This window comes from Entelurus aequoreus, linkage group LG14 (genome assembly GCF_033978785.1).
Source record: "Entelurus aequoreus isolate RoL-2023_Sb linkage group LG14, RoL_Eaeq_v1.1, whole genome shotgun sequence".
Lineage (NCBI taxonomy): Eukaryota > Metazoa > Chordata > Actinopteri > Syngnathiformes > Syngnathidae > Entelurus > Entelurus aequoreus.
The window spans coordinates 64,275,157-64,295,186 of record NC_084744.1 but is presented as its reverse complement, the minus strand read 5'-3'; the positions used below and the strand labels follow the sequence as shown (position 1 = coordinate 64,295,186).

Here is a 20,030-nt window from a genome sequence, read left to right as displayed (position 1 = left end):
ACCAGCAGCCCCAAGACCTGGCTGCAGCAGTGACGCTCGCCAAGGACCACCTGGCAGTGTACCGCGAGGCGCGAAGGGAGAAGACCATGGAGGCAGCCGTGCACGCAGTGGGAGGAGGCCGCGCCGCCGGTGCCGCGCAACTGACTCTGTTTCTTTTTTGTCCACACAGGACCCAACGCGCCCGGCCCCGGCGCCGCGCAGGTCGCACACGCGGCGAGAGGAGGCGGCGCCGGTTCCGGGCGCTGCGTCTGGGGATGGAGGACCGCCCGTTCGTGCTCGGGCAGCAGCTCCGGGACGCGGCGACACGTTGGCTGCAGCCAAGAGAGGGCGACGACCAGGTGATGGAGCGGCTGGTCACGGAGCAGTTCCTGGAGGCGATCCTAGAGCGGACGACGGCCTGGGTCCGCTACCACCGGCCCCGAGACCTGGCAGCAGCAGTGACGCTCGCTGAGGACCACCTGGCGATGCACCGCGAGGCGCAAAGGGCGACGACCAGGGAGGCAGCCGAGCGCCCAGCACCAACACCGTGCGCACCGAGCGTGCAGGGGTAGGAGGCGGCGCCACCGGTCCCACGGCGCCGCGCCACTGACTTTTTGTTTGTGCTTCCTCGCAGGTCCTGGCTGCTGCGGATATAGTGCTTCCCGCGCAGACGGCCCCTCAAACGCCTGGGCAGGCGTGCTGGAGGCGTGGGTAGCCCGGTCACGTGCATCAGGTCCACACAGGACCCCACGCGCCCAGCCCCGGCGCCGCGCATGTCGCACACGCGGCGAGAGGAGGCGGCGGCGCCGGTTCCGGGCGCTGCGTCTGGGGATGGAGGACCGCCCGTTCGTGCTCGGGCAGCAGCTCCGGGACGCGGCGACACGTTGGCTGCAGCCAAGAGAGGGCGACGACCAGATGATGGAGTGGCTGGTCACGGAGCAGTTCCTGGAGACGACCCCAGCGCGGACTGCGGCCTGGATCCGCTACCACCAGCCCCAAGACCTGGCTGCAGCAGTGACGCTCGCCAAGGACCACCTGGCAGTGCACCGCGAGGCGTGAAGGGAGAAGACCATGGAGACAGCCGAGCATGTAGTGGGAGGAGGCCGCGCCGCCGGTGCCGCGCAACTGACTCTGTTTCTTTTTTGTCAACACATGACCCAACGCGCCCAGCCCCGGTGCCGCGCAGGTCGCACACGTGGCGAGAGGAGGCGGCGCCGGTTCCGGGTGCTGCGTCTGGGGATGGAGGACCGCCCGTTCGTGCTCGGGCAGCAGCTCCGGGACGCGGCGACACGTTGGCTGCAGCCAAGAGAGGGCGAAGACCAGGTGATGGAGCGGCTGGTCACGGAGCAGTTCCTGGAGGCGATCCTAGAGCGGACGACGGCCTGGGTCCGCTACCACCGGCCCCGAGACCTGGCAGCAGCAGTGACGCTCGCTGAGGACCACCTGGCGATGCACAGCGAGGCGCAAAGGGCGACGACCAGGGAGGCAGCCGAGCGCCCAGCACCAATACCGCGCGCACCGAGCGTGCAGGGGGAAGAGGCACCGCCGCCGCGCACTTGACTCTGTGGCTGCTAGATCCCCACGCGCCCAGCACCGCGCAGAGGGAGGAGGCAGCGCCACCGGTCCCACGGCGCTGCGCCACTGACTTTTTGTTTGTGCTTCCTCGCAGGTCCCGGCTGCTGCGGATATAGTGCTTCCCGCGCAGACGGCCCCTCAAACGCCTGGCAGGCGAGCTGGAGCCGTGGGCAGCCCGGGCACGTGCGTCGGGTCCACACAGGACCCAATGCACCCAGCCCCGGCGCCGCGCAGGTCGCACACGCGGTGAGAGGAGGCGGTGGCGCCGGTCCCGTGCCGCCGGTCCCGTGGCGCCGGTCCCGTGGCGCCGGTCCCGTGGCGCCGGTCCCGTGGCGCCGGTTCTGGGCGCTGCGTCTGGGGATGGAGGACCGCCCGTTCGTGCTCGGGCAGCAGCTCCGGGACGCGGCGACATGTTGGCTGCAGCCAAGAGAGGGCGACGACCAGATGATGGAGCGGCTGGTCACGGAGCAGTTCCTGGAGGCGATCCCAGCGCGGACGGCGGCCTGGGTCCGCTACCACCAGGGGGACGGCGTGGCGAAGTTGGGAGGGTGGCCGTGCCAGCAATCTGAGGGTTACTGGTTCAATCCCCACATTCTACCATCCTAGTCACGTCCGTTGTGTCCTTGGGCAAGACACTTCACCCTTGCTCCTGATGGGTGCTGGTTAGCGCCTTGCATGGCAGCTCCCGCCATCAGTGTGTGAATGGGTGAATGTGGAAATACTGTCAAAGCGCTTTGGGCTCCTTAAAAAGGGGTAGAAAAGCGCTATACAAGTACAACCATTTATTTACCAGCAGCCCCAAGACCTGGCTGCAGCAGTGACGCTCGCCAAGGACCACCTGGCAGTGCACCGCGAGGCGCGAAGGGAGAAGACCATGGAGGCAGCCGAGCACGCAGTGGGAGGAGGCCGCGCCGCCGGTGCCGCGCAACTGACTCTGTTTCTTTTTTGTCCACACAGGACCCAACGCGCCCGGCCCCGGCGCCGCGCAGGTCGCACACGCGGCGAGAGGAGGCGGCGCCGGTTCCGGGCGCTGCGTCTGGGGATGGAGGACCGCCCGTTCGTGCTCGGGCAGCAGCTCCGGGACGCGGCGACACGTTGGCTGCAGCCAAGAGAGGGCGACGACCAGGTGATGGAGCGGCTGGTCACGGAGCAGTTCCTGGAGGCGATCCTAGAGCGGACGACGGCCTGGGTCCGCTACCACCGGCCCCGAGACCTGGCAGCTGCAGTGACGCTCGCTGAGGACCACCTGGCGATGCACAGCGAGGCGCAAAGGGCGACGACCAGGGAGGCAGCAGAGCGCCCAGCACCAACACTGCGCGCACCGAGCGTGCAGGGGGAAGAGGCGCCGCCGCCGCGCACTTGACTCTGTGGCTGCTAGATCCCCACGCGCCCAGCACCGCGCGGAGGGAGGAGGCGCCGCCACCGGTCCCATGGCGCTGCGCCACTGACTTTTTGTTTATGCTTCCTCGCAGGTCCCGGCTGCTGCGGATATAGTGCTTCCCGCGCAGACGGCCCCTCAAACGCCTGGGCAGGCGTGCTGGAGGCGTGGGCAGCCCGGTCACGTGCGTCGGGTCCACACAGGACCCAATGCACCCAGCCCCGGCGCCGCGCAGGTCGCACACGCGGCGAGAGGAGGCGGCGCCGCCGGTCCCGTGGCGCCGGTTCCGGGCGCTGCGTCTGGGGATGGAGGACCACCCGTTCATGCTCGGGCAGCAGCTCCGGGACGCGGCGACATGTTGGCTGCAGCCAAGAGAGGGCGACGACCAGATGATGGAGCGGCTGGTCACGGAGCAGTTCCTGGAGGCGATCCCAGCGCGGACGGCGGCCTGGGTCCGCTACCACCAGGGGGACGGCGTGGCGAAGTTGGGAGAGTGGCCGTGCCAGCAATCTGAGGGTTACTGGTTCAATCCCCACATTCTACCATCCTAGTCACGTCCGTTGTGTCCTTGGGCAAGACACTTCACCCTTGCTCCTGATGGGTGCTGGTTAGCGCCTTGCATGGCAGCTCCCGCCATCAGTGTGTGAATGTGTGTGTGAATGGGTGAATGTGGAAATACTGTCAAAGCGCTTTGGGCTCCTTAAAAAGGGGTAGAAAAGCGCTATACAAGTACAACCATTTATTTACCAGCAGCCCCAAGACCTGGCTGCAGCAGTGACGCTCGCCGAGGACCACCTGGCAGTGCACCGCGAGGCGCGAAGGGAGAAGACCATGGAGGCAGCCGAGCACCCAGCACCGAGCGTGCAGGAGGAGGAGGCGGCGCCACCGGTCCCACGGCGCCGCGCCACTGACTTTTTGTTTGTGCTTCCTCGCCGGTCCGGCTGCTGCGGATATAGTGCTTCCCGCGCAGACGGCCCCTCAAACGCCTGGGCAGGCGTGCTGGAGGCGTGGGCAGCCCGGTCACGTGCGTCGGGTCCACACAGGACCCAATGCACCCAGCCCCGGTGCCGCGCAGGTCGCACACGCGGCGAGAGGAGGCGGCGCCGCCGGTCCCGTGGCGCCGGTCCCGTGGCGCCGGTTCCGGGCGCTGCGTCTGGGGATGGAGGACCGCCCGTTCGTGCTCGGGCAGCAGCTCCGGGACGCGGCGACATGTTGGCTGCAGCCAAGAGAGGGCGGCGACCAGATGATGGAGCGGCTGGTCACGGAGCAGTTCCTGGAGGCGATCCCAGCGCGGACGGCGGCCTGGGTCCGCTACCACCAGGGGGACGGCGTGGCGAAGTTGGGAGAGTGGCCGTGCCAGCAATCTGAGGGTTACTGGTTCAATCCCCACATTCTACCATCCTAGTCACGTCCGTTGTGTCCTTGGGCAAGACACTTCACCCTTGCTCCTGATGGGTGCTGGTTAGCGCCTTGCATGGCAGCTCCCGCCATCAGTGTGTGAATGTGTGTGTGAATGGGTGAATGTGGAAATACTGTCAAAGCGCTTTGGGCTCCTTAAAAAGGGGTAGAAAAGCGCTATACAAGTACAACCATTTATTTACCACCAGCCCCAAGACCTGGCTGCAGCAGTGACGCTCGCCGAGGACCACCTGGCAGTGCACCGCGAGGCGCGAAGGGAGAAGACCATGGAGGCAGCCGAGCACGCAGCGGGAGGAGGCCTATAAAGACTATAAGCCGCTACTTTTATCCTAAACTTGTAATAAAGAGTAAAAAAACAACAACAAGCAATGAGAATATGTTTTATTGTTTGTACTGTTGCTCCATTTTTAGGACAATTTGCTCACTGCAGGTGCTGCACTGTCCTTTCTTTTCCTAATTGGAATGCTGTTAAGTCTTCTCGTCGTCCATAGAGTGTCTACTCGTATGGATTCTTCCTTCATCACTCCAAGCAACATTTGTAAGTTTTACAATGTAACTAAAACCATTCCATGTGTGATGTTTGTAGGAGTGTTTTCATGCACATTTGTACGTGCCATCGGAATGCAATGACGCTAGCGTCGTTTGCAATAACATCTGCTAACACGTTTAGTGTCTGAGTTAGTATTCTCAACTTACAACGGCATTCTTTTTGTATTGTTTCAGTTTCACAAACTCCTGAGGAAATTCACCAAAACGTCACCGTGGATTTATTGAGTCTGTTTAGCTGATTGGTGAGCTAGCTCCCGCAGCTGGGGATCCATGATGATGACCTCTGCTTTGTTTGATCAGCCGTTTTACTGCCGTGTTACAGACACTCTTCGGAAACAATTAAGGTATGTAAATAAACATTTACATAATCTTTCTGTGTAAATAACTAATTTCAAAACATATGTACACTATATTGCCAAAAGTATTCGGCCGCATGCCATATGAACTTGAAGTGCCATCCCATTCCTAACCCATAGGGTTCAATATGATGTCGGCCCACCTTGTGCAGCTATTACAGCTTCAACTCTTCTGGGAAGGCTGTCCACAAGGTTGCAGAGTGTTTATAGGAATTTTCCACCATTCTTACAAAAGCGCATTGGCGAGGTCACACACTGATGTGGGTCGAGAAGGCCTGTTTCTCAGTCTCCCTTCTAATTCATCCCAAAAGGTGTTCTATCGGGTGCAGGTCAGTCAAGGTCATCCACACCAGACTCTGTCATCCATGTCTTTATGGATCTTGCTTTGTGCACTGGTGCACAGTCAGGGGACCACTCCAAACTGTTCCCACAATGTTGGGAGCATGGAATTGTCCAAAATGTTTTGGTATTCTGAAGCATTCAAAATTCCTTTCACTGGAACTAAGGGGCCAAGCCCAACTCCTGGAAAAACAACCCCACACCATAATTCCTCCGCTGACCCCTGTCTTGTCAGTTTACGTAGCCTACCACTTTGTGGCTGAGTTGCTGTTGTTCCCAAACTCTTCCATTTTCTTATATTAAAGCCCACAGTTGACTTTGGAATATTTAGGAAGGAAATTTCACGACTGGATTTGTTGCACAGGTGGCATCCTATGACAGTTCCACGCTGGAAATCACTGAGAGCGGCCCATTCTTTCACAAATGTTTGTAGAAACAGTCTCCATGCCTAAGTGCTGGATTTTATACACCTGTGGCCGGGCCAAGTGATTAGGACACCTGATTCTGATCATTTGGATGTGTGGCCAAATACTTTTGGCAATATAGTGTATTTGCAATTTATAGTCCGGTGCGGCTAATACATGGGAAAAAAATGTGTTCCTTCTAAAGTTTAGTAGGTGCGGCTTATATAACGGTGAGCTTTATAGTCCAGAAAGTATCTCTATGGGCTTTCGAATGAACGTGGCCACCAAACTAACACTTGTACAAAGGACATGTTGACTCACTGCTGAATAGAAGTTTCGCACAAAGGAAGTATAATTGTATCCATGTGGTCATTAAGTTAATCAAAGAAGACGAAGCCAACACCCGCAGACCACGACAATCACGCTGATAATCGGATACTGAAGTGGTCGGTCGCCATAATCATCAATGGCTCTAAACAACCACCTAGCGTGTTTATGCCAAGGGCCGGCCCTGATGGATGCACTTCTATGTTTTTATGTTTAGAGGTCCCTTTTTTTCTGGTTGAATTCTTAATCGCTAACATACTTGTCAGGTTCCTCTCGAGCATTTGCACTTACTGTAAATACATGAACAGCTATTTAAAGATTCAGCCTGTCGAAGGTTTCCTTCCCCAGGAGAGTCGGCACATATTTAGATGCTTTAGTGCTACAAGATGGTCTGCATGTATCAAAGCCACACACACACACACACACTTAAAACGCCGGTGAAAGCTTTCTGCAGCATGCCGTGTCTTGTTCAAGGACCTTTTATCGTGGTCTCCCAGGAACTAATGATCAATTTGACCTTCTGATTACCAGCCAGCAGCCACTCCACCTCCTGAGCTGCGCTGCATTCACATGTCAGACAAACACAACTTGAGCCGCTACACAATTTGTCCTTTTTTTTTTTTGTAGATATATTTTCCTAAAGACAATGCCGAGAATGTTGGCAGGGAAGAAATACATTTAAGACCTGATAAATACATCCACAGGGATGTTGACTTCCATTTGACAATAAGTGCACGACTGTAGGACATTCTCTCGCCTTCTCTCAGTATGAAAACAAAGAAAACATAACACCTGGGACTTATTGGTCTTGAGATTGTCCCTGATTTAACAGCTTCTAAAATTAAATTGTTGTTTTGTCCTCTAAAGTACCTAAATAACCATTACATATATATACACACACACACACACACACATATATATGCATATATATATATATATATATATATATATATATATATATATATATATATATATATATATATATATATATATATACTATATATATATATATATATATATATATATATATATATATATATAGTGTATGTATATGTGTATATATATGTATGTGTGTATATATGTATATGTATATATATATATTTGTGTATATATACTGTATGTATATATATGTGTGTGTATATATATATATATATATATATATATATGTATATGTATATAGGTGTGTATGTATATATGTGTATGTATATATATGTGTGTGTATATATATATATATATATACGTATATATATATATATATATACACGTATATATATATATATATATATATATATATATATATATATATATATATATATATATATATATATATATATATATATATATATATATATATATACGTGTATATATATATATATATATATATATATATATATATATATATATATATATATATATATATATATATATATATATATATATATATATACACGTATATATATGTGTATGTATATATATGTATATGTATGTATGGTATGTGTGTGTGTGTATATGTATATATGTGTATACATACACTACCGTTCAAAAGTTTGGGGTCACCCAAAGAATTTTGTGGAATAGCCTTCATTTCTAAGAACAAGAATAGACTTTCGAGTTTCAAATGAAAGTTCTCTTTTTCTGGCCATTTTGAGCGTTTACTTGACCCCACAAATGTGATGCTCCAGAAACTCAATCTGCTCAAAGGAAGGTTTGTAGCTTCTGTAACGAGCTAAAGTGTTTTCAGATGTGTGAACATGATTGCACAAGGGTTTTCTAATCATCAATTAGCCTTCTGAGCCAATGAGCAAACACATTGTACCATTAGAACACTGGAGTGATAGTTGCTGGAAATGGGCCTCTATACACCTATGTAGATATTGCACCAAAAAGCAGACATTTGCAGCTAGAATAGTCATTTACCACATTAGCAATGTATAGAGTGTATTTCTTTAAAGTTAAGACTAGTTTAAAGTTATCTTCATTGAAAAGTACAGTGCTTTTTCTTAAAAAATAAGGACATTTCAATGTGACCCCAAACTTTTGAACGGTAGTGTATATATATTTATTTATTTATTTTATATATATATATATATATATATATATATATATATATATATATATATATATATATATATATATATATATAACTGTGTTGGACCCCATAAAGAATGTGGATCTTAATAAACCAAAGACCTCAAACAAGTTTGTATGTAAATATATACCGTATTTTCCAGACTATAAGGCACACTTAAAATCCTTTTTTTTCCTCAAAACTCGACAGTGTGCCTTATAACCCGGTGCGCCTAATGTACAGAATAATTTTGGTTGTGCTTACCGACCTCAAAGCAATTTTATTTGGTACATGGTGTAATAATAAGTGTGACCAGTAGATGGCAGTCACACATAAGAGATATGTATAGACTGCAATATGACTCAAGTAAACAACACCAACATTTTATATGTTCCATTGAAAATATAGAACATTACACACGGTGCGCAAAAATCGATCAAAATGTTTTAGTAGGACTTTGGTAAGCTATGAAGCCGCACTGCTTGATGGATTGTACTGTGCTTCAACATACGAGTATTATTATGGTGTGTGTGTATAAGATAAGACATATTATCTGGCGTTTTGTTTTGCAACATTATACAAAAGCAACTTTTCTTATCTTCTGGTACCTGCTGATTTGTATTTGAGATCTGCATAAATCCTGAAAAATTGCACGAGTCCGCCTCTTTAGTCTGTGCCGTGTAGTCTACTTGTTAAAGTTCTTACTTATATCTGTCAGTAAACTCGCCATGAAAGCGCTAAAACATACCGGTGTAGTGAGTTTACATTATTCACCCAAGGAACTTTAGTTATTGGAGGTCGGACGGTTTTTCACGGGACACATTTCCGGCGTTATTGTTGCACTAGTGAGCCCCGGATGAGGAGATGCTGCCCCGTTATTGATTGAAGTAAAATCTGAATGTCATTAAAACAGTTAGCGCCATCTTTTGACACTTCTTCCACTCCCGTCCTTGCACGCTACACCGCTACAACAAAGATGACGGGGCGAAGACGCTGTCGAAGGCGAACCACGTAAATAAGACCACCCACAAAACGGCGCATCCTGAAGCGACTGTCAGAAAGCGGCTTGAAGATGATCTGTAAAACATAATCTATGCAACATTTTGACCAAAGAACCATTACCCATGTTATGTAGACCACAGGGAAGTATTTTACATAAAAAAATAAATAATAATATGACTCCTTTAATGCGCCCTATAATCTGATGTGCCTTATATATGAAAAAAGATAGAAAATAAACCATTAATCGGTGTGCGCCTTATAATCTGGTGCGCGCTGTGGTCCGGAAAATCCGGTACTATGATAAAATGTTTAGGCAATTGTGTAATAATATATTAAGGCGATTATACATGAATATTCATATATATTCTGTGTTACAGGTGGCCCAAAAAGGGAGCCATAACTGTGGGCCTCAATGAAAACAGGTTTGACACCCCTGTTCTATGCAATCACCACCAGGTGGACTTTCAATACAATTTAATGTGTTTTAAGCTGTCAGAGAGTCAAAGAAAATGAGTTGCCTTTACTGTAGTGAAAACGGCCGAAGACCCTCTGGCGTGCAGTAAAAGATGATAAATCGGTGCATTACCCACACCACCCGGTCTGGGGTTTACAGCAGTGTGTTGTTAAGGGGACGGAAAGCTATGTGCATGGTCAAAGAGCAGCCTGGGAAATCAAGAGCAGAAGAGGAGGAGCGCAGGTCTGTGCCCTCGGTTTACTTTCTTTCTCCACCACATCGTCTGAGGTCGAGCGTTGGGCTGTTCCCAGGGGAAGGTCAGCCTTCTAAACGTTCACTTCTCCTTCTCCCTGCGGCTCTGTCCTCCTTCCATGTGTTACCTTTCTGCTTCATCTACCACAAATTCTTTTTTTTGGGACTCACTCAGGTTAGGTTTGCCAAATTCATAATTCCCCGTTTGATTAATTGACTGCCTTCATTTCAAGATAGGTTTATTATAGCAGCTTACTCAGTACCAGCAGGGCAGTTAAATTGAATTAATATCTCCTTCGCTGTAAGGAGCATTAATTATCCTTGTAATGGGAGATTTTTTTATGTTTCATCCAGAGAGATTAATGTGGGGCTTGAAGAGGACGGAAAAGTGAATTCATCAATTAATTAGATCATGTAACGAAACGTTGGGCAGAAAAATCAACAACTATGCAACTTCAATTTCTTATACAGTGCATGTATCCTTTTTATCCACATGTATTGTTTTTTTGTTTATTCACGTTGCTTGAGAAAAACAACTCTTATGAATTTTTAATTATTGATTTCTTCCGGTACCATGCTAGTTGTTGCAACGATAGGTCAACAGAATCGATCACAACTGGACTGCTCAGATTGCCTAAGAAGACGTTGGGCCTCTCACCCATGCAGAATTCATGGTGCAGGATCCAAAGAGAAACAGCAGGTTTTCCATGTTCTGGCCAGGGAAGACTGATGGTTCGAAAATGGAGTGAGGTATGCGATCTTCTTCAAGATTGAAAAAGTGTCCCTAAAAAACGAGGAGAGGGTCTGCAACATCAGCCATTCTCCACATGCAATGCTGGCCTTTCAACCCATTCTAAGAGAGTCAATATTTAAGCCTTTAACAAATAAGAACAAGTTAAAGTTAAAGTACCAATGATTGTCACACACACACTAGGTGTGGTGAAATTTGTCCTCTGCATTTGACCCATCCCCTTGATCACCCCCTGGGAGGTGAGGGGAGCAGTGGGCAGCAGCGTAGCCGCGCCCGGGAATCATTTTTGGTGATTTAACCCCCAATTCCAAACCTTGATGCTGAGTGCCAAGCAGGGAGGTAATGGGTCCCATTTTTATAGTCTTTGGTATGACCCGGCCGGGGTTTGAACTCACAACCTACCGATCTCAGGGCGGACACTCTAACCACTAGGCCACTGAGTAGGTAGACATTGGTTAAAGATGCCACCTTGACCATTGATACAACTGAATGGAATTCAGTTGTATCAGTGGACTGTTCAGATTGCCTAAGAAGACGTTGGGCCTCTCACCCATGCAGAATTCATCAGTTCAAGCTCACAGACTTAGGACCGATCTAGTCCGAGAGCATGGTGCAGGATCCAAAGAGAAACAGCAGGTTTTCCATGTTCTGGCCAGGGAAGACTGATGGTTCGAAAGGGGAGTGAGGTCAGCGATCTACTTCAAAATTGAAAAAGAGTCCTTAAAAACGAGGAGAGGGTTTGCAACATCACCCGTCCTCCACATGCAATGCTGGCCTTTCAACTCTTCCTAAGAGAGTCAATATTTAAGCCTTTAACAAATAAGAACAGACATTGGTTAAAGATGCCACCTTGATCATTGATACAACTGAATGGAATTTAATTAGAAATCGAGCTTGTAACTCATATAACAACTCAATTTACGAATGTCTTATTGTACAAATTGTTAAATTAACGAATCACAGACTGAATAAAAATATGCTTTGGTGCAGGTCTTGCCAACCTGCGGCTCAGAAGCCAATCCAGTTTCATGCGGTTCTTGGGAAGCGACCAGGAGGATTTATTAAGTGTGATAACGCAACTGCATTTGTGAGACAGACGTGTTTTTACCAATTACAATTGTCGAGCCTCGCGTTTGTCCGTCTCTTGCTTCTGCCACCGCCTGCTGACCACCTTGTGAGGGTCTGTGTTCCCCTTGTGGGTGGATTAATGAGACATGTACAGCTGCTTCCAATTTACCCTGGTGCTACTTAAGCAGCACCTTGACAGCTGTATGGCACTCAGCGATTCCACTTCTCGGCTCTCCACGCCAGATAATTTCTACCTGCTATCTTGGCCATTCCCAGTGCCATCCAGCTTGGTGTTGTTTTTGTAGTTCGGTTTTGCAACTCCAACCCTCCGTCAGGGGGCGGAGCTCTCCCTTAGAGATAGGGTGAGAAGCTCTGTCATTCGGGAGGAGCTTAGAGCAAAGCCACTGCTCCTCCATATCTAAAGGACTCAGATGGTTCGGGAATCTAATCAGGAAGCCCTCTGGACGCCTCCCTGGGGAGGTGTCAAGGGCAAGTCCGGCCGATAGGAGACCACGGGGAAGACCCAGGACACGGTGTCTCCCAGTTGGCCTGGGAATGCCTCGGGAGGAGCTAGACGCAGTGGCTGGGGAAAGGGAAGTCTGGGCTTTTCTGCTTAGGCGGCTGACACCGCGACCCGGCCTCGGATAAGCAGAAGAAGATGGATGGTAATCTTACTATGTATTTTAATCACATTCCATAATTGTATTAATAAATCTAACCTACTGACATTTTAAAAGGATAGACCTTGTCAAATGATTATGAACCATGTGTTAATCACAAAAATTATCATCAAAGCTTAAGTCAGTCTGATTAAACAAATAAATACTAATCAAATAAACTGCAAAAGATGGGACTAATTCAAACTGATAAAAAATTTAAAAATTCTAACTAAATTAATAATAAAGAATAATAGAGAATATGTTTCTTAAATAAACTGTTAAAGAAATTAAAGCACTAATTAAAATACAGCTTTACCTTTTTAGTCATAATTACTGCGCTTAAGAAACTTTTCTATGACTTTAGTTCCAGACTTTGTTTTGTCATTACTGCCACAAGTGGCGTAAAAGTGTATTACAACACAGCTGAGAACCCTTTTTTTGGCGGCCCTGGTGGTTAAGAAACACTGTTCAAAGACTATCTGTCTAAAAACAAAGTTCTTCAAAACTGTTGATCTCATTTCAGCTATGCCAAAGGCAGACGCCATGAAATAGGCTGCAGAAAATCCTTTTTTCAAAGACCACATTATATTCTATAGGGGAAGCTTAATGTGCTCAACATTAAAAACCTCTCTCACACAGAATAAAGCATGCTTTGATTAGATGTTACTTTGCATTGGTCTGGAAAGAATAACATGACAAACAGAACTCAAAACGTATTTTATCCCAATCAGGGATGTTGAGCGAGAATGTGAATGTAAAATGATGTAAACATTTAACATAATGTTAGGTGTATATATACTATACTGCCAAAAGTATTTGGCCACCCATCCAAATGAGAATCAGGTGTCCTAATCACTTGGCCCGGCCACAGGTGTATAAAATTAAGCACTTAGGCATGGAGACTGTTTATACAAACATTTGTGAAAGAATGGGCCGCTTTCAGTGATTTCCAGCGTGGAGCTGTCATAGGATGCCACCTGTGCGACAAATCCAGTCGTGAAATGTCCTCGCTCCTAAATATTCTAAAGTCAACTGTCGGCTTTATTATAAGAAAAGTGAAGAGTTTGGGAACAACAGCAACTCAGCCACCAAGTGGTAGGCCACGTAAACTGACAGAGGGGTCAGCGGATGCTGAAGCGCATAGTGCATATACTCTCTGCACAGTCAGTTGCTACAGAGGTCCAAACATCATGTGACCTTCCAATTAGCCCACGTACAGTACGCAGAGAGTTTCATGGAATGGGTTTCCATGGCCGACCAACTGCATCTAAGCCCTACATCACCAAGTCCAATGCAAAGCGTGGGATGCAGTGGTGTAATGCAAGTCGCCACTGGACTCTAGAGCAGTGGAGATGCCTTCTCTGGAGTGATGAATCACACTTTTCCATCTGGCAATCTGATGGACCAGTCTGGGTTTGGAGGTTGCCAGGAGAACGATACATTTCGGACCACATTGTGCTGAGTGAAATTTGGTGGAGGAGGAATTATGGTGTGGGGTTGTTTTTCAGGAGTTGTGGTTGGCCCCTTAGTTCTAGTGAAAGGAACTTTAAATGCTCCAGGATACCAAACTGTGGAGGGGGGCGTGGCCTGCGGGCCTGCAGCGGAACGGGGAGTGCAAGGACCGGCCTCGAAGACATCGACAGGTGAGTAGATGGCCCAGGTGGACCTTGTTATCTAATCACCTGTCACCTTTATTAGCAGCAGCCGGGACGAGAGACAGGGTGGCAGTTGAAGCCTGAGAAAGACACACGAACTGAGACACGCTTGACTGAAAGGTCCAATAATATATTGCTGGAAACAATCCTTGCATGACAATAGAAGACTGTTACCTCAGACTGCTGGGCTCACAAGAAGAATCTTTGTGTTCGGGGAACCCACAGGAGGGCAACCTCCACATTTTGGCGCCCAACGAGCTTGAGCAAAGATGACGGAGTCCGACCCCCTGGTAGCATTGGCGCAGGTCCTCGCGGAGGCGACGGCGGACACCCATCGACAGCTGGAGGCGGTCCAACAGCAGGTGGCCCAGCAAAGCCTAATCATGAAGGCGATGGCGGACCGGGGAGGAGCGGCACCGCCAACATAAGCGGCCGTCTCCATGCAGCGCATAGGGGAAAAAGAGGACCCCCACACCTTCATCGACATTTTTGAGGCCACGGCGGCAGCATCCGGGTGGCCTGAAGAAGAATGGGGGTTGCGTCTACTGCCGCTGCTGGCGGGGGAGGCGCAGCGGACGGCGCTTAGCCTACCGGCGGCCTCCCTCGTGCACTTCCCGGACCTGAGGAGAGCGGTGCTGGACCGGACCGGCTGGACCGCCGAGGACCACCGCCCGTTCGTGCTCGGGCAGCAGCTCCGGGACGCGGCGACACGTTAGGTGCAGCCAAGACAGGGCGACGACCAGGTGATGGAGCGGCTGGTCGCGAAGGGAAAAGACCATGGAGGCAGCTGAGCGCGCAGCGGGAGGAGGCAGCGCCGGCAGAACCAACGCAACTGACCGAGGACCACCTGGCAGTGCACAGCGAGGCGCGAAGGGAGAAGACCATGGAGGTAGCTGCGCGTGCAGCGGGAGGAGGCGGCTCCGGCAGTCCAGCGTCGCCGCACAACTGACTTTTTTTTTTTTCCACAAAGGACCCAACGCGCCCAGCCCCGACGCCGCGCAGGTCGCACACGCGGCGAGAGGAGGCGGCGCCACTGATTCTTGTTTGTGCTTCCTCGCAGGTCCCGGCTGCTGCGAATATAGTGCTTCCCGTGCAGACGGCCCTTCAAACGCCTGGGCAGGCGTGGGCATCCCGTTCACGTGCGTCAGGGACCTCCACGCGTGGGGTTGCCGGCCCTCCGGTGCCTTCCCCCGGCCCGGGTGAGACGTACTGTATGCCGGTAACGATACAAGGGAGTATACACCGGGCGATGGTGGATTCGGGCTGCGAGCAGTCCATGATCCACCAGAACCTGGTTCGACCCGGGTCTTTGAGGCAGGCAACACGGGTGAGAATTACATGTGTTCATGGTGATGTGCACAAATACTCTGTGGTGCCGGTGGAAATTCAATACGGCGGTCAAAAGCATAGTGTCAAGGTTGCTGTAAGTGCACACCTTACGTACCCCTTAAACCGGGGTACCAATTTGCCGGGGTTTAACAATTTAGTGACGCAGTGTGTAGGGGTGCGTTCATGCCCAGTAGGAAAGGGGAATATCTGCGCCGACACTGCCGAGGGGGAACAAGCCCCTCGGCCCCCCACGGAATCCCGAAAGAGATTCTGACTGACCAGGGCACGTCCTTTATGTCACGCACGATAAAGGAGCTATACGAGTTATTGGAAATCAAATCCATTCAGACCAGCGTCTACCACCTCAACCTCCTGAAGGCATGGAAAGAGGCGGAGCCTGTTTCCATGGTGACGGCGATCGAGGAGAAGGAGGAACTCAGGCTGGAGTCTCTACATTAGCCGGAAGCTCTCAGATCGGGAGGTGAGGTACAGCACCGTGGAGAGGGAGTGCCTCGCCATCCGGTGGGCAGGCGGTGCCCTCCATTACTACCTCCTGGGGCGCTCATTCAGCCTCTGCTCGGACCACAAATCCCTCCAGTGGCTCCACCGCATGAAGGATGCAAACGGGCGGATCACCCGTTGGTATCTAGCTTTAGAACCCTACAATTTCAGAGTGATCCACAGACCGGGGCGCAAATGGCCGTGGCTGACTTCCTCTCGGGAGCAGGTCTGTGGAGGGGGGCGTGGCCTGCGGGCCTGCCGCGGAACGGGGTGTGCAAGGATCGGCCTCGAAGACAGCGACAGGTGAGTAGATGGTCCAGGTGGGCCTTGTTATCTAATCACCTGTCGCCTTTATTAGCAGCAGCAGGGACGAGACACAGGGTGGGAGTTGCAGCCCGAGATAGACACACAAACTGAGACACGCTTGACTGAAAAGTCCAAAAATATATTGCTGGAAAGCAATCTTTGCATGACAATAAAAGACTGTTACCTCAGACTGCTGGGCTAACAAGAAGAATATTTGTGTTTGGGGAACCCACAGGAGGGCAACCTCCACACAAACCATTTTGGACATTTCCACACTCCCAACCTTGTGGGAACAGTTTGGAGCGGGCCCCTTCCTCTTCCAACATGACTGTGCACCAGTGCACAAAGCAAGGTCCATAAAAACATGGATGACAGAGTCTGGTGTGGATGAACTTGACTAGCCTGCGAAGAGTCCTGACCTGAACCCGATAGAACACCTTTGGGATTAACTAGAACGGAGACTGAGAGCCAGGCCTTCTGGACCTCACAAATGCACTTTTGGAAGAATGGTTGAAAATTCCTCTGCAACCTTGTGGACAGCCTTCCCAGAAGAGTTGAAGCTGTAATTGCTGCAAAAGGTGAACCTACATCATATTGAACCCTATGAGTTAGGAATGGGATGGCACTTCAAGTTCATATGTGAGTCAAGGCAGGTGGCCAAATACTTTTGGCAATATAGTGTATGTTAGACAGAAAAACACCGTGCTTGCACATTCACTCCTGAGTTCTAATAATGATAATAAACGGGTGCACCGCGCACCTTAATATAAGTGACAAACAAACAAATGTTTTTAATATGTTTAGTCACATTAACTTTTCATGCACGCCCGAATAGCCAGGTGGGCTCAAAAATGTGTCACAATGACAAATATATTACATATATTAAAGTAAGAGCTATGAGAGTCACCACAATTCAGTGTGCACACTATAAACGGTGGAAGCTCCAAAACAATACAAAAAGAATGTAGTTATAAGTTAATAATTCTACCACAGACACTTGTAAACATGTTAGCATATTAACTAATGCTAATGACGCTAGCTTCATTACATTACGATAGCACATACACGTATTCATGAAAACACTCTTAACATCACACATGGGACGGTTTAGAAAGTAAGAATTGTTTTAGTTATATTGTAAAACTTATAAACGTTGCTTGGAGTGACGAATGAAGAGTCCATACGAGTAGAAACGCTATTGACGGCAAGAAGACGGAGCAGCAATTGCAATTCCGGTTGAAAGCTCAGTCTCGACAGAAGGGCGATGCAGCATCTGCAGTGAGCGAACTCATTGAGCACAAACAAACAATAACACACCTTTTCAGTATCTTCGATCGTTTTGTTTTTTAAAACTATTTGCGTTATGGTCCTCTGCGAAGAAAAATGCATGAATAAACTGCACCGTTTTACAAGCCGCAGGGTTCAAAGTGTAGGAAAAAAGTAGCGGCTTATCGTTCGGAATTTACGCTACTGAAATGTACTCTACTGATGTATTTTGTTACAGGGATTATATTTGGTAAATCCTACAAATAGGTTTTCCCAGTGCAGTTTGTACCCTGACGATGAATTTGTCCTTTGAGGCTTGTAGAGTCGCATGCTCCAATTATGCAGCAGTGCACCGTCCTTTTTCACATCTGTCCACAGCTGGGGTGATCATCTGCAGCTGTGTGTTGAGCTCTTTTCAGACAAGAGTAAATGTTGTGTACTTGCTAAGCCAGGGGTGTCAAACTTGTTTTCATTGAGGGCCACATTGCGGTTATGTCTGCCCTCAGAGGGTCTGCTTGTAAATATATGATGTTTTTAAAAGTAAGGATTCGGCTCATGATATTGCATTGTGGGAATGCTGCAAAATATTCACACGTATGGTTTTCTACACCAAAATCGATCTCTTTATTCAACTTCTTCTTCTTCTTCTCCAGATTTTGGCACGTTCTACCTTCTACATTTTTCACCCGATTCAAACCGTCCCAACTTTTCAGCCTTTTCGGGAATCCAAAAAAAAGTGGAAGTCTGGGAATTTTTGGAATTTGTCAAGGGAAATCCCGCGATTCCCGAATAGGCTGAACAGTTTGAATTTGGAACGGATTGAATCGGGTAAGAAATGTGGAAAAGAAGAAGAAGTTTAACTAAAAGAGGCAATTCCTGAAGGAATTGCGTGTGAATGCTCCAATGCTGAAGTTGAAGTGAAATGCTGACAGAATGTAGTATGAATGTAAGAATAGTTTGAATGTTACAATGGTTTGAATGTTGAAGAGTTTGAATTTCCAGGGAAACCGGAATTTGGTTTGGAACTTGGGAAAGTGTTAGTTTGAATGTCCAGGATGGGTGGAATGCGTTGATGTTGGAATGGTTTGAATAGGTTGAAAAATGTGGGACTTGTGCAACTTGGAAAATTTTCCCATTCATTTTAATGGAAACTTCCTGGAAATTTGGGGATTTTGGGAAAATCGTAATTAAAAAAAAAAAGGATTAGGAGCATGAATGAGCTGAATTGTTTGGTGTTGGAATTGTTTAAATCGGTCAAGTAATGTTGAATTAGTAACAGTTTTTAATTGAGAAATTCCTGGAATTTCGGAAAAAACAGGAATTTTTGTAGTTCCATAACCAACTTGTTTTTTTGTCCTGAATATGAGGAGTGTTTGGACGGTGGAACGGTTGAAATGTGTTGAAAAATGTGTAAGGAGTAGTCGCTAGAAAAAAGGGTGGAATTAGGGCTTTGGAAAAGCAGGAATTCTGGAAAATCCTGGAATTTTTTTGAACTTGGAAAGGCGGAAGTTTGAATTTCCAGAATGGTGCAATGTGTTGAAGGTGGAATGGTTTGAATGGGTTGAGAAATGTGGAAATGGTAGAAGTTTGAAAAAATGGCCAATTCATTTTGGACGGGAAAAATGTCCCGGAAAACCTGGAATTCTGGGAAATCTGGGAATTTGGGGAATTTGTTAAGGGAAAGCCAGCGATTTCCGAATAGGCTGAACAGTTTGAAGTTGGAACGGATTGAATCGGGTGAAAAATGTGGAAGGTAGAGCGTGCCACAATCTGGAGAAGAAGAAGTTAAACTAGAAGAGACAATTCCTGAAGGAATTGCGTGTGAATGCTGAAGTTGAAGTGAAATTCTGACAGAATGTAGTATGAAGGTAGGAATGGTTTGAATGTTGAAGAGTTTGAATTTCAAGGGAAACCCGAATTTTGTACGGAAGTTGGGAAAGTGTTAGTTTGAATGTCCAGGATGAGTGGAATGCGTTGATGTTGGAATGGTTTGAATAGGTTGAAATGTGGGACTTGTGCAACTTGGAAAAATGTTCCCATTCATTTCAATGGGAACTTCCTGGAAATTTGGGGATTTTGGGAAAAGCGGAATTTTTAAAAAAGTGATTAGGAGCATGAATGTCCTGAATGAGCTGAATTGTTTGGTGTTGGAATTGTTTAAATCAGTCAAGAAATGTTGAATTAGTAACAGTTTTTAATTGATAAATTCCTGGAATTTAGGGAAAACTGGGAATTTTTCTAGTTCCTTAACCAACTTGGTTTTTGTCCTGAATAGGAGTGTTTTGACGGAACGGTTGAAATGGGTTGAAAAATATGAAAGGAGTAGTCAAACTTAAGGCTGGAAATAGGTTACCAAGAAACGGGAATTCCTGGAAATTTGTTGAATGTGGAAA

General features: G+C 48.3%; 1 protein-coding gene across 10 annotated transcripts in view; it reads left to right on the top strand.

Moving 5' to 3' along the window:
- Positions 1-20,030, top strand: part of si:ch211-119o8.4 (galanin receptor type 1) — a 59,502-nt gene that overhangs the window by 14,906 nt on the left and 24,566 nt on the right. For 4 of the 10 annotated variants that reach the window (XR_009828719.1, XR_009828718.1, XR_009828720.1 and 1 more), the window contains exons 1-5: positions 464-902; positions 1,339-4,889; positions 5,075-5,244; positions 9,774-9,818; positions 10,769-10,852. Coding sequence is in view for 3 of the 10 variants with exons in the window: in XM_062070433.1 (XP_061926417.1) it covers positions 10,832-10,852 (21 nt within the window). In the remaining 7 variants the exon portion in view is untranslated. Of the gene's footprint in view, positions 1-463; positions 903-1,338; positions 4,890-5,074; positions 5,245-9,773; positions 9,819-10,768; positions 10,853-20,030 lie in introns of those variants that run through there. The other 6 variants (XM_062070438.1, XM_062070437.1, XM_062070436.1 and 3 more) reach the window with 3 other exon arrangements.